General features: G+C 51.9%; 1 protein-coding gene across 1 annotated transcript in view; it reads right to left on the minus strand.

The window, feature by feature from the left end:
• Positions 1-14,685, minus strand: part of PKD1 (polycystin 1, transient receptor potential channel interacting) — a gene marked incomplete at its 5' end in the record, with an annotated part of 57,232 nt that overhangs the window by 22,103 nt on the left and 20,444 nt on the right. Inside the window, 8 exons of the mRNA XM_035895950.1 lie at positions 790-942; positions 1,937-2,088; positions 3,218-3,433; positions 4,964-5,243; positions 6,469-6,612; positions 9,232-9,381; positions 10,394-13,953; positions 14,507-14,640. Coding sequence (XP_035751843.1) covers positions 790-942; positions 1,937-2,088; positions 3,218-3,433; positions 4,964-5,243; positions 6,469-6,612; positions 9,232-9,381; positions 10,394-13,953; positions 14,507-14,640 — 4,789 coding nt within the window. The remainder of the gene's footprint in view (positions 1-789; positions 943-1,936; positions 2,089-3,217; positions 3,434-4,963; positions 5,244-6,468; positions 6,613-9,231; positions 9,382-10,393; positions 13,954-14,506; positions 14,641-14,685) is intronic.

A 14,685-nucleotide genomic window follows, 5' to 3' on the forward strand; every position in this document is an offset into this window, starting at 1 on the left:
CGGGCCAGGGAAGCGATGCGCAGCTGAGGCCAGGGTACCTGACTCCAGTCCTGAAAGCAAAGATTTGGGGAGGGCGGAGAGGCAGAGTGTGCCAGAGACGACTGGCTGGCCACCAAACCCCAAGCACGTTATATAACTGGGCTCTCTTCCCTTTGCCCATCTGACAAAACACATAAATCCAGCAGGCAGGAGCCCCAGCACCGGGGAGCTGAAACTGTGAGCTGGCTGGGGAACACAGCGCTTCCAGTCAGCAGCGGAGTAGAGCAGCATTTCTGATCTTGTATGGTAGAAATAGGGCTGGAAGGAACGTCAGTCCTTGGCACTGACCCCTGGCTCAAGGCAGGTCCGGCTCTACTTGTGTTACTCCTGATGGGAGCCCAGCCTGTCCTCGGAGATTCTGCAGCTCCCCCCCCCGCAGGTTATTCCAGTGCTTCTCCAGTCTGCAGAGGCCTCTCCAACAGTCTCCATCTGCATGTGAAGGCACCTACCTGCTAGCAAGCTGCCACACCAGGGCTGGTACCAGAGAAGAAGCACAGAGTTTGTAGGTGCTGCCTTCCAGCACATGAATACATCATCCTACCCACGCCTGTTCAGTGGCACGGTGAGGGGCAGAGCTGACAATGCTCAGGACATCACCACAGAAACCCTAATGATGTCAACAAGTGATACCCGTCCTCCCTGTCTGGTATGTGTGTAGGAGAGAGAGACAGGGAAGCAGAACAAGAATTGAAGAGCATCTAAGCTGCCCCTGGAAGAGCAGGAGGCTGGAGGTGGTGATGGGGAGCGTACCGTGCACTGTGCCAAGGCAGCTGAGATCTGCTGGATATCATCAACTGTGTTCACCTTCAGCGAGTTCAGGGTTTCTGTGATATTGTTGCGAGTCCAGGTCCGGAGCTCAAATTCATTCCCGGTCTCCTGTTCTAGAAGCATGGACCGCTCGTACTGTGGGGGGAGAAAAGCAGGCAGAGTGAGGAAATGTTATCAGGTCGTTTCAGAGTATGACGAGCTGTGCTGAAGTCACCTCTTCCCTGTGCTCTGCATGTCCCTGCCTGTGCTACTCCCCAGAGGCTGATCTAATGAGCTGGTTTTCCAGTAAAACTTCCTCAATTTCACTTGTGCTCCCCAAGCAATTATCTTAACAGCCTTGCACTTGACAACCAAGTAGCACACCAGCGTGCAGTCCTTACCCAGCTAAGCACAGTGCCTGCGCTCAGGGGGATGTCCCTGCCTGGCGTCTAGGCACACAGCGGGCTCTTACTGGGCAGCAAAGCATGAGTAGAGACCAAAATTCCTGCCCTATCAAGATGCACATGGAGGGACTGGGCCCTACTTTAGGTAGGCGTGAAAATGTATGCTGCCAGGAGGACGATGCTCCTGCACTGTGAATTAAGAAGCCTTGTACATGGCCAGAAGACTTTTCTAGCAGCACTAGCCCAGCTGTCAGAACAAGGAGGTCTCCCCAGCACCCAGAGCAGCATCTGAGCAGCTACAGGGAGCTTCCAGCCCTGCTGAGCTGGAGTGGGGTGGCTGGCTCAGGGGAGGCATGAAGGAGGGAGGGGAATTGGGGCTAAGATTTCTGTTCCTAAATTCAGTGTTTAAATTTGAGGTTGGCAGTAAAGAGGAAAAGCTATCTGAATATGAGGGTTAAAAAACAGGCTGCATGGGAGACACCCAGGCCACTGCCTTCTCTGGGACCTCTGTTTTATTTTGCAGCCCCTCTTCTTTCCCTGGTCATTGTGTGTCTGGAGCTTGTTACTCTTTTTGATGCATGAATATAGCTCCAGCCCAGCTCCCAGCGTGCACATACACTGATTTACATGAAAAACTGTAGCATTAGTCATTTCCCCACATCACTGTACAAAACCTGGCCAAAGAACATTGCTGGCGATTGCGAGGCCTTCTGGAGGCCCCTCTTGGGCAGAGAGTGCTGCTTTACCTCATTTAAGATGGTGATGAGGGCCAGAGAGTACTCAATGACCTGTTGAGGGTCCCCTTGTTTCACTAAGCCCTGGAGCACCGTGTCAGTTTGATTGTAGAGCCAGTGGGAGAGGCTGGGGAACCCCTCCGGTAAGCCAATTTCCATGGAGCAGCCAAGGGGAAGAGGCATTTGGGTTAAGCACAGACTATCAAACGGGGCTGGGGGAAGGGGGCAGGATCTGCCCTTTAGCTGGGAAGGAAGATGAGGGGCGAAGCAGTTGGTTAAACAAGAAAGCATCGCTGACGCTTGCCCTGGAGCCCAGTTTGCACCAGCTGGATGTAGGAGCATCATGGACCTGAAGCCTGGTTCCTCACTGGTCCAACTCTGTGAAGCTGCAGGCGGTGGATGCACATGGGTGCACTGAACCCAGAGGAGAAAATCCAGGTTTAGTTTGATGGAGCATAAAGAGCACTTAAAAAACAGGCCGGTGCGGTGGGAGGAGCTGCACTGCTTTTGGCATCATTCCCTGGGGTCTGAGGAACAGCTGGGACACAGATCCTCCTCTGCAGGCACTGCAGGACCGTGCGCTCCAGCCTGTGAGGCCGGGACCACATGTACAGTGCGGGGAGCTGCAGTCAGCCTCAAGAAGGAGCATGCATACAGCTCGTGCAGGCAGCAGAGAACAGCTCAGGATGCTGCCCAAAGACCTGTGAACACTTGTGGCCCACACGGAGCACACTGGAAACCAAGGGGCATTTGCAGAAGGGATAACTGGGCTTTCATGGTGCTGGCCCTGCTGAGCCTCGAGGTGCAATCCCTTCCACCCTATTCAAATGCACGTGCTCTCCATCTTGGCTACACAGGATCTCCCTGGCTCTCAGCAGTGGGGCACCAGGCCACCCGCAGCACCAGAGCTTGCTGCTGCCAGCTCTCCTTTGAAGGCTCCTGATGCAGAGAAGGTGGTGGGGCACAGAGCATAGGGATTTTCTCTGAGAAAGTGACATTGTGCCTTCAAAGCAAGGTGTCATCAGGGAATTAAGGAGGTGGTCAGGAAAGCAGTAACTTATGGGAAAGTTTCCCCCTCGAGCAATGATCCACAAAGACCGGAATTCTCTGTATTGCACTTCTGCCGAGCCTTCCTGCCAACAGCCTCTTCCAGGAGGCAAATGCTTCACCCAGGATCTGTCAAGCCCTCCAGGACAGGGACCCAGTGGTCAAGCCATAAGACTATGATTCAGGAGCCTGGGATGGACACTGGCGCTGCCATGTAAGCCCAGCCTGCAGGCGGTGGGTCTTACCGGTTAATGGCCACGACGGTCGCTCCCAGCTGGTCCTGAACAAGGACGGACACGGACACCATGAAGCCACTCTCGTGGAAGCCCGGGGGCAGGAAGGCACTGTGCTCGGCACGGCTGCCCTTGTACACGCAGAACTCATGGTAGTGCCCGGCCCGGCGGCGGGATGCCAGGAGGATGTACACCAGCGGGCCCTCCGCGTCCTCTGTGTCTCGCCAGCCTGCAAAACAAACCCAAACAGGGGGTCTGACAGGGGCAAGGGCACAGGGGGGCTGCAGCCACCATCCCAAAGCCCAGCCTGTCCGTCCAAGCTGGCATTGCCTGGCAGTCCTCCTTCCCTCCCCTGGAGCATCCCACCCTGCTCAGCCCTTCAGCGTGGCATCTCCTCTTACTGCTGTCCCCAGCAAGGGTTCAGCAACCTGCTCTGACAGAGGGACAGGCCGTCCCCGCCATTAGGGGACAGCTTAAGGGCCCCGCTGGGCTGGAGAGATGTCTCCAGGCCTGCAATATAAAGCTCTGACCTTCTCTGAATTTTTCTGATGTTTAGGGGTTTCTGCCTAGGTGTTTGAGTCCTCTAACATTCCTGAAGAGTTCACGAGCAAAGTAAGAATGGTAATAACTCTGCTGGGGCTGGGAACAGCACGGACCCAAGGCCACAGCTTCTGTACAAGCCCTGCAAAGCCTGACATTAGACCGAGGCTCAGCACAGCCCTCAGGCAGTTCAACATCTCAGGAATGACTCAGTCTAGGATAAAACCTGCACAAAGGTTTCCTTGGAGCTCCCCAGGAATTATGGGGAGTCCTGTGGGAGCCAGGAAGTTAGGGAATTCGCTGCGCGTTTGCCAGTGAGCACCAGCGAAGGTGCTGGCTCTGCCAAGGCTCGCTGCCCTGGACATCGACCAGTGGGCCTGTATCCTTTCAATTCAGCCTGAAAACAATCACTAGGAGCTAAAAATGCCACCACTCCAGAGGTACCGATTTCATAATTATTCTGTGTAGCTCAAAAGTTACCAGAGTTAGAACCGTACCATGCCAAATACACTTCTGCTTCTTCCCCAGCTTAAGCTGGGCTTTGGTGACCAGCCCCCACCGAAGCAGCAGAATTCATCATCTCCTCTGCAGCGTGGCTTCCCAGCATTTGTGCACAGACAGCGTTAATCTCTCACACTAATCATTTGGGGAAATATGGTTTTCAGAGGCACTTATTCCATGGCCCAAGGCTACAGGACGTCAGCCAGGCCACTTTTCCAAAGCTAGGCTCATTGTTGCTGTCTCTGCAGCTGGTTGAGAAGGTAACTGCTGATGGGAACATCCAGCCTGCATGGCAGAGAAGGCCCCAGTGCTTTGTCTTTTGACTCTTCCCACATATGTGTGACTCAGTTTTGGGCACCTATCTTCTTTTCCCTGCACTGAAATACCAGTTTCTTCCAGTACTGGCCTGGCCTGGCCATCACCATTCAACTACATGAGTTAGGATTAAAAGAAGTGCCTGCCTGCTACCATGAGTTTGAGAGCTCTGTAATTTGGGCACACAAAGCTGCCCATGGTCCAGGCTTTGGGGATCAGAAATGGAAAGATCCACTGGTGAACTCAGCCCTGGCCAACAGTGTCCCGGGGCAGGAGCTCGGGGTAAAGAAAATATCTGTGGGAAGAAGGGCAGCTGGTAAGACACCGGTCATGAGAAACCTTTGCCCGTGAGGAGCAGAGAGGTGCAGGCAGGTGCCCAGCACTGCTGTCCATGCGCTCTCACCTGCACACTCAAAGTGCACCTTTGCCATCAGCGCCCTGAGGGGTCCCCTGGGAGAGAGCCGGCAGGATCCTCCGACAGGCGGCTGGTTGGGGAGCAGGTCGATGGAGGCGAATCCTTCCTCCCCTGTCGTGAGGTCTGTGATGTGAAGGGTGAAAGTGTAGCCCTCGCCATCCTTCAGTGCCCCTTGCCTCAAGACCAGGTTCATTCCTGTGTCACCAGTGGAGGTAGTTTTTTTGTCCAGGACGAGAGACTTGTTTTTAAAGCTGTGCGCTGCCCATCTCTGTAGAGATGAAGAGAGGAAAGACAGGAGAGGTTTTGTTTAAATGTGAAGTTATGTCCTTAAAATGTTTTCAGATCGAGTCTCTTATAAAAAGTAACAGATTTCTAGTGGGAGCGTCTGCCAAATTTGCAGTTGATAATTCAGCTTTAGCCTTGTGTGCTACAGCAACAAGAACTGGAACCTTTCCAAAATGTCTGGTGGGAATATTTCCACTGTGAGATCTACTTTAAGTCTCTGGGATTACATCACCCTCCGACAGAATATTTCATAATACAGAATACAAAACACAGGAAATAAATTAAGTACTGGTGGAATCTCCACGGGATAACGTGTTTTATATACTTCAAGCTGAACGTGTCCTGTATGGTTACTGTCAATAGCACAAACGTACAATTGCGCTAACAAGAGGAACAGTGAGAGAGCCTGTCAGAAAATGCCATGCAAGTACATGCTGGGCTTGCTGGGAGCAATACAGACTAGCTCCGGCAACAGGACTTCCACTTCTGAGACCTGCTTCGTTTGACAGGTTGCAGAGACGCTGCGTGGTGGAATCTGTAATTAGAGGAGGGCAGGAGGGACTTGGGCGATCAGAAGATCAACCGCTGCTTGAGCCACCAGAATAATGGGCAAAATGCCCACCAGCAGGGATAAGAAAACACTTTGCAGACCTATTCTAGGAAAAAAGTGGCTTTCGTGTGAAAAGAGCTGGTCACTCGTGGGCTTGGCTTGACAATGACCCAGCAAGGACTTGCCCCTGGCTGGGTTGAGACATGGATGGAGGACTGACAGGCACAACCCAGGGCAAAGGGAAGCTCTGGACATCTCACAGCGGGGTTCAATGGCTACAGGACATGGGGAACCTGCTCTCCTAGCCTCCTCCGGGCTGCCGAGACACGGCATGGCACATGGGAGCCCCATGTCACACCAGGCCAGCTCCATACAGGGCCTGTCTTAAACTTCTGGCTCTGCAAGCCAGAACTGCAGGCAGTTCCAGGGGCTGTGATGAAGAGACCACTACCAGCCAGTCTTCTTCATCCCCTCAGCCAGACCCAGTCTGCCACTGCATTTATGGTCAGAGATCGTTTTCCCTCCATGTCTCTACAGCAGTTTAGGTCCAGGACTTTATTTCTCATGCAGCTCTTCCCAGCCTGTCCTCTCTGACTCTCCCCTTCTCCCTGAAGTCCACCAAAGGTGAAGCAAAGAGCAGCGCTGCTGATGACCTTACCCCAAGCTTGGAGTCGTTGTGGCAGTTCTGGCAGGTCCCCTCCAGGTAGACATAGGAGCTCTTGCTAACTTCATAGACAGACTGAGCCTTGCAGGAAACGCACTCCAGGGACACGATAGGGACTCCCCCCCTCTTGATGAATACCTGGGAAAGCAAGAGGCTCCATCAGAAGATCCAAGACAAAAATACTGACATCTAGCAGGTAAGTGACATCCCAGCACCTGGTTCTGCAAGGAGAAATCGCTCTGCACCAGCCCAGTCTGTGCTAAGGAAATGGCAGAAAGGGATTTCCAGAGGATTTCAGGCCAGATTTAAGCTACATCACTTTTCTTACACTGGTCAGGGCGAGCTCTTCTGTCACTGATTTTCAAGAGCCACCCAACGCCAAGCTGGGCCAATCTAGGTCATTCTGGATTTACTTTATCTGGATTCCGAATGTCCCTCTGGTACCCTGTGCTGAATTCCTAGTGAGTCCTGCTTGTGCTGTCGGGCAGGGATGATGCTAACTAAAGCACTTTGCTGTACCGACCACCTCAGGACAGCTGTTAACCCTAAAAAACTGGAATCCATGTTAGAGTTTGGAAAAGAGGAGTAGTCTAACTGGGAGATGGAAAGCCTCCGTTACAGCACAAACCAAACATCTGGCGAGCACCAGCCCTGGGAAGCAACTGCAGCTCTCCTTTGCCTTCTGTGGGTCAAACTCTTGGCCCTGGCTCTGCAGGCGTGGACTACCTGACCCAGAGGGGTCACAGCAAATCTGCTGTGGACAAAGGAGAGCAGGGTGGTGGGTCCCTGCCCTCGGCTCAGAAGATTGCTAATGGGAAGCATTTACAGTCCGGAGTACCAGAGGACTCAGGGTGAGCCAGAGAGCCTGGGTTTACAGGGGATGTGCTGGGTTTACTGGGGACGTACTGGGTTTACTGGGGATGTGCTGCCCTGTACAAAGCCAGCATGGTCCCGCTGTCTCCCCCATCCCTGCTCTGATCTTCGGAGCTTGGACTAGAACTGCATGCCACATTTCAGGACCCGACCCCTCAGGCTCTCTGCCTGCGCAGAACCATCATCATCCTAACACCACCTATGCCCCCAAGGGACAGGGATGATGATAAAAATAACGAGAAAGCACAGCTCCCACTGTGCATCAGATGCATTTTGCTCTGCAGCCTGGAAGAACCACCTCTTCCAGAGAGCGGCACGTTGTTCCGGGCTTTTAGCTCGGATCTAAGCTGTACAACTCAAGACATCTACCACACCTCCCCGGCAAAGCCCTCGGAGAGCTTTAGAATCACCGGTGGCTCAGACACAACGGCTGTTGATCTCTGACTCCTGTACTTTGCCTGAATTCCTTTAATCCCCTAGAAAAGGGGGTTGTCCAGCATTTGACAGAGCCCTCTACCCTGGCATAATTCTGAATTCAAAGACAGACAGTAATGAAGACATTGTTTAATATGGCAGACTTTTAAAAGAGGGTAAATATTCCACAGCAGTAAGCCGGAGAGCACTGAAGCTTCAGTCATTCCTACAGTATTTGCAAATTTCCTGCGACACTGGAATCATTGTTTTGCGCTCATGCATGGAAACCAGATAGTACGGAATGTCCTTGAAAGACTATCAATTTAATTTTTTTTTCCTTTTATCCTCCAGCTTTGGTTTAAAACCCAGGCAGTAAGAGTTTCCACTTTCAGACTAACTACATCTCTAATTGCCAAACACACCACGATGAACGTTTCTGACATAAACCATAACTGCTGTCGGACTGCAGATGCATTCAGCGTTAGGTTTAATTTGACATAAACAACAGGCACTTAAAAAAAACCTCCCTCAAAAAAAACCCTCACAAACAGAGAAGAGAGGAACTGTTGACAGTAAAATTAAGTACCAGCTCTTAGGAAGCTCTCTCTGGGCAAAACGCAGGACCCTCACACTGTTTTTGGGGATAGGGACTGGTGCAGGGGGACCCCTCAATGAGTGTGGGGTGGGACAGACCTGGAGGACCTTAGGAAAAATTCCTTCCCCAAAGGGCTGTCAAGCACTGGAAGGGGCTGCCCAGGGAAGGGGTCAAGTCCCCATCCCTGGAAGGATTTAAAAGCCGGGCAGACGCGGTGCTTAGGGCCAGGGTTTAGTGGTGGGATGGCAGGGTTAGGGGAATGGTTGGCCTTGGTGATCTTAAAGGGCTTTGTGTTTCTAAGAGCCTGGTGCTGTGACATGGGAAGAGCCCGGGACTGCACACAGTGGTGGAAGAGCCACCGACCACGGGCTCCTTTGCTGTCCTCCTCAGGCAGATCTGCGGTCGCAGACTCTCAGTTCCAGGAATGGTGGCCAGCACTAATGTAGCCTCTGAACAGAGAGGGACTAAAGCAAGGTCTAAAGGAACACAGAAGCTAAAAGGACTCAGCAGGACAAGCAAAAAGTGCTGCCCAAGGCAGCATAAGATGAATATATCATGGAAATACCAGTGTCTGTTCCTGCCAATGACCCGGACAGGATCAGTCATGGAGCCCCAGTGATGCCCTAAGATCTGCTTCCCCTGCTCTCCCTTGCTGGCTGGTGCAGGTAGGTGGTGGTACCTCTACAGCCCAGCTGAACTGACACCAGCTCTCAGATCGGGCCAGGGGACACAGCCTGGGGAGTCTCCTGTGGTCCTGAGCCAGCAGCACTTTCCTCTAGAAACTTCCTTATAAAAAGGGCCGGGGAATTCCAGCCCAGCTGTGGCCAGCAACAGGCACCCAAGGACAGAAAGCGATGGTCATCTGTGGTACGTACGGTTTGATTTGTTGCCTCGGGACTCATACCCTCCTTCCTGATGGTGAGGTCGAACGTATACTCCACATCTGCTTCTAATACAGCTTTGGAAATTGTGACAATTCCTTCCTTGGCACTGAAATTCAGAGAGCACCCTGCAGCCGAGCTCTGCTTGCAAGGAGAAAAGAACTTTCAAACCCTCCTTGGTATGGGTGCACATCGGGTTAGTCCACAGCCAAAACATTCAGGTCCACACAAAGTCACTGATACAGATCTTACTGGGCAATGCCACCGCTGGGGTGGGAGAAACAGGGTGGTGTGTGGACAATAAAGCACCTTATCCTATTCTTCAGGTTAGTAAGCAGTACTTGGAATACTCCTGTATTTCATCTGAGCTTCATGTTCTTGTTTTACAGCAATTAATTCTTCATTAAATAGCTTATAAACATTGCCAAACAACACAAAAAGCTCACATTAAACTCAAAAGTCTAATCCACACACACCGTATCTTTCTATTTTGAGGTAAAGATCGAAAACAATGACTTTTTAACATGCAAAAGAATCCCACATTCCATCAAAAAATGCTCCTGAGGTGGATCTCCCGTAAGAATGCGAAGGGCAGTTCTCCCTTGCCCTTGTATCACTGTGGGGTTAGGCCATTTCAGTGTGTGACGACAGTGACCTGCCTGGTGACCACAGTGACCATGACTTGTGGTCACTTGACTCCTCCAAAGTCTAACTTTGGCCCCTGCTGAAATTAGAGATATTTAACCGTTAACGGGAGAGGGATGAGAGCCCTCAGCCCCCCAGGCTGCAGTCAGCAGCTCTGTAATGCCTTCGGGTTATGAAAGCAGCTTCACTGGAACTGTGACCCAGAGGCCAAGCAGCAATGCGAATGCCTCAGCTTCCAGCACCAACACTTCTGCCCTGCCCGGGCACGCTGCGCAGCACCGACTGCAGCAGGGCTGCACTGCACAACTCCCACCAGCAATTTTTGTACCAACATCCTGAGCTAGGAACTGGGAAAGATTTGCAACCCACCTTCCAGAGCAGCTTTGTTAAAGATGCTCACAAAAGCTCCCCTCAACACCATTTCAACCGAGCCACATGTTTGTAGTGGAGCTGACGTGCAGCTGGAGCTCCCAAACGATCACCCTCTCTGGCTGTGCAAAACTGCTCTTACCTTGGAGGAGAATGTACAAGACCAATCATATAACAACGGAGTCTGTTCGCCATCGTCCAAGTTCGGGTCATAGGATTTCTCCCCATCCAAGATTAAGTCCTGAGTGTTGGACCATACCCGGTATGACCCCCCATCAATGATTGGGACCAGCTTACTTGGTATCACAGTTACATTGGCAAAGATGCTTTTGGACAGTGGGGTATCTCCAAAGGAGACAATAAAGATGAAGCAATAGTTCCCAACTTCCAGGGCAAGCTTCGGTATAACTAACTGGGGCCTGTTCACATCAACATTCGGCAGACGGATCCTGCTGGAGTCATCCAAGTTCATGCAGCTGGGTGCTCGGTAGATCTCCCAAAGGTGCTCCGTCTGGTACTTGATGCACCCTCGGAGGTCAATCTGTGCCTCTAGGTAGTTCCTCTGGGACCGCTTCATGACCACTTGAGGGGGCAAGGCTAACTCCACCTCTGGCTCCTCACACTCCAGGACTTTGACAGTGACAGTGAGGTGGGCTATGAAGAAGCTGATGAGATTGGTGGCATTCACCTCCACCAGGTAATCCCCAGGGCTCAGGTAAGAATAGTTGGCCACTGCAACCCTGGTCATTTGAGTGGAGGAGCCATCCCCAAAGGTCCACAGGAACTCGACGCTCCTGCTGCTGGGCACCACTGCTGCTTCGAACAGTGCTGTCCTGTTGACAAAGGCATTGGAGGCAGTGAGGGACACTTGGACTATTGCGTCTTGGACCTGGATGGTTCTGGTGATATTGATACCTCCCAAGTCATTGAAGGCATTAAGGTGAATCTCAAGCAGCCCTGCAGCTTCTGGGGTGTAGGAAACACTCTCTCCTGCCACAGTGACCACAGATCGACCTTGCTCTTTCCACAAGGAGAACTGCCAGGAGAATGACACACGGGAGCCGCTTCCCACCTGGGCACTGAAGCTCTTCTCTGTGCCTGTGGGTATGCCCTCCTCACAGCAGTTCAGGAGCATGACATCGCGGATGGCCTCCAGGATAGAGATGAGCACCTGAGCATGTGCGATGCTGATTTGGTTCTGCACTGTCACGGTCACCAAATAATCACCGCTCTTGGTGAACTCATGCGTGTACTTGGACCCGTTGAGCACCACCGAGTAGTCCCCACTTATGCTCACCAAGTAACTCACAGCGGTACCCGACAACATCCTGATCACAAAGGTGACCTGTTCCCCTGGTTCCACCACCTTCTTGCTGGCAAGAACTTCCAGTCCTTGCAGATAGACTGTATAAACCCCTGCTGCGGGGAACATGACTGCCACAGACTGGCCAGTCAATGTGCCGTTTGGCACCTCCCAAAGCCATGTCACTTCAGTCCCTTTCTGCAGCTCCCCCTCAAAGACCACTGTGGAGCCCGATGAGACATACCTACAGTCCAGTTCTGCGGTCCCTATACTCAGCCCCTCTATGACCTCCTCTACACAGATGTAAATTGTTGCATTGGTTGAATCCAGCTTGTTTTCTGCTCCAATGATGACCTCTGTCACTCCAGGGCTTTGGAAGGAGTGTATAATAAAGGGTTCAGAGGTAACAGGAGAGAAGCCGTCCTCTAGGTACCAAACATAGGTGATGCCAGTGCCACTGGTTATGGTGGTACTTATGTTAACAGAGGCATTAATAGCAACTGGGTTAGGGAAGGCATAAGGCTGTAAAAAGCCAATGCTTTCGATGAACTCCAGTGTCCTGTTAGCAGTTGCGCATCCCAGCATGTTCGTGGCTTTCAGATAGACAGTGTAGTTTCCAGCTTCTAGGACGCTCAAGGAGAAGGTTTTCCCAGTGAAGGTCTGCACAGCATTGCCATCCCTTTGGGCTACCCAGCTGTAAGAGATGTTTGTTCCCTCTCTCACCACTGCCTGCAAATGGAGTGTTTTATTAGTTGGGCAATAGACGTCCTCCACCAGGTCACTGCTGGCCACCTGCAGGCCTTCAATCTGCTCCAGGACATAGACATAGATGCTGTCCTGCAATGAGCTGATCTTGTTCTCTGCTGTCACAATGACGTTGAATGTGCCCACGGACCGGAAAGTGTAGGAAATTGTGGAGGAACCTTGGATAGGAGTGCACCGGTCACAGAGGATCCACGAGTAGCGGATGGCACTGCCAGTGACAAGAGTGGCCACAAAACTCACCGAACCATTTAATGGCACCACTGTCCTGCTGGCATTGATGGTCAGCCCATGGAGCCGACGTTTCACTGTGATGTCGATGATGGTCTCATTAAAGCTCACATCATTCTGGCCCATCACACTAATTGTGTAATGGCCTGTGTTGTTGTAGGAGTGGGTAGCGATTTGGCCCGGCTGGGTAGTGCCATCTCCAAAGTCCCAACAGTAACTCACTTTGGTTCCATTCATGCTGGCAGAGAACAGGTAGATCTGGTTCAGCTCCAAAACACTTGTCCCGTTATACTCTATCTTTGCTATCCCAACTGGTTCCTGGACTTCCACAAACGCTGTGTCATTGTTGAAAGAGACATTGTTGGAGACGGTCACCGTGACCAGGAAAACCCCTGTGTTCTTGTAGGTGTAGGTCACTTCAGTCCCACTCGATCTTGTGGACTCATTGTTCCCGAAATCCCAGCGGTAGCGGTACTGGTAGAGAGGCACGGCACCGACTTGGAAGCTGATCTCCTCACCAAGCCTCACAAACTGTTTGGAAGGGAGAAGGGTGACATTGACTATCTCCGGCTCCACACAGACACTGGTGAAATAGTGAGCCTTGTTAAATCTGCTGGAGAGAGTCAGGGAGAGGGGGAATGTTCCACTGCGGGTGAAGTTGTGCATCACCATGGGGTCCCCATTGACTGTGACATTGGACGAGCCATCTCCGAAGGTCCAATCAAAGACGTATTCATCAGGATTCCCCGTCACATACGCAGTGAGCTGCACATCTGGGTGCTCAAGGATGCAAGAAGTAGGCTCTATTTTGAGTACTTCCAGGACAAATATCCGAACGGACACAGTTTGGGAGACAGAGTTCACAGGATTCACAGCCGTCACGTTCACCGTGCAGTTGATGTCCTTTATGTACACATGTTCTACCACTGGTACCTGACTCCGCAGCACCGTCCCATCCCCCATATCAAATATCCAGGTGATACTGTCCCCCGTCTGCACTGAAGCGTTAATGGTCACAGATGCTCCCAGCTCTGCTGCCTCATCTGCAGAAACATGGAGCCCAGTTATCTCTTCAAACACTTGGTAGCACTCAACGGTCTCCACACTGCTTATGGTATTGTTTGCTGTCACGGTGATGTTGTATACCCCTCTTCTGGAGTAGCTGTATGTTGCTGTAAACTGGCTCTCTGTGAACAGTGAGGACCCATCCCCGAAGTCCCAGGTGTACACAACGCCATAAGGAGATGGCAATGGATTGGCTCTGAAGGTGACTGGACGGCTCACAACTAAAACATCCTCCTCTACTTCCATCTTCACATCAGTCAGATAACTGTGGATGTGAACTGGGGTCAAGTGGGTGAGGTTCTCAAACTGGTTTGACACAAGAACCATCAGGGCATATTCACCTGCAAAGGAAGAGAGCAGAAAAAGACCAGTTGTGAGGACATGATGGTGCAACAGCTTCCTTGGCCCTGCAGCAGTGTGGGGAGCATGACAGGGGGCTGCAGGGAGCTGCTCTGCTCCCACCCTGCGCGCACCTTGGGCTTCCCTCCTCCGCTCCAGGACAAACAGAATTACAACCAGGCCATGCATGTGAGGACCAAACACCAAGTAAGAAGCCAGTCCGACAGATACAGAGAAAAGATTTTTCTTTCTGTTGGTTCACAAAACAGACCCCCTTCCTGCTGCCCGCAGCAGCGCTCCCATTGGCACAGAGCTCGCCTGCCGCTCATTTGCCTGCTGAGGCTGCCCAAAAAGGGGACTGTGTGCGGTGGACCTGCTTCGTACAGCATGCACAAACTTCTCCTTGAGTTATAGAGGATGGCAGTCGCTCTGGCTGTTTGCTCAGGAACGAGGTCGTGACTTTCAAACCATCGTTTTATTGGAAGGTGCCTTGTAACCCTCTCACAAGAAAGATAGCCGAGCCCTTTCTTCCCCAGAGAACCGTCCTGAGCGTACCTGAGTCTTCATAGACATGCGAAACATTGTGCTCAATTACAACCTCATGGACACTGGGATCAGGAACAAGGAAAGACTTGTTGTAGGGAGGTCTGAACAGGTATGTCTCCTGGACACCATCTCCAAAATCCCACCTGGAGAAACATGCAAACCATGTTACACCACACGACAGGAGAACC

This window comes from Egretta garzetta, unplaced genomic scaffold, assembly GCF_000687185.1.
Source record: "Egretta garzetta isolate BGI_Z169 unplaced genomic scaffold, ASM68718v1 scaffold426, whole genome shotgun sequence".
NCBI classification, from domain to species: Eukaryota; Metazoa; Chordata; class Aves; order Pelecaniformes; family Ardeidae; genus Egretta; species Egretta garzetta.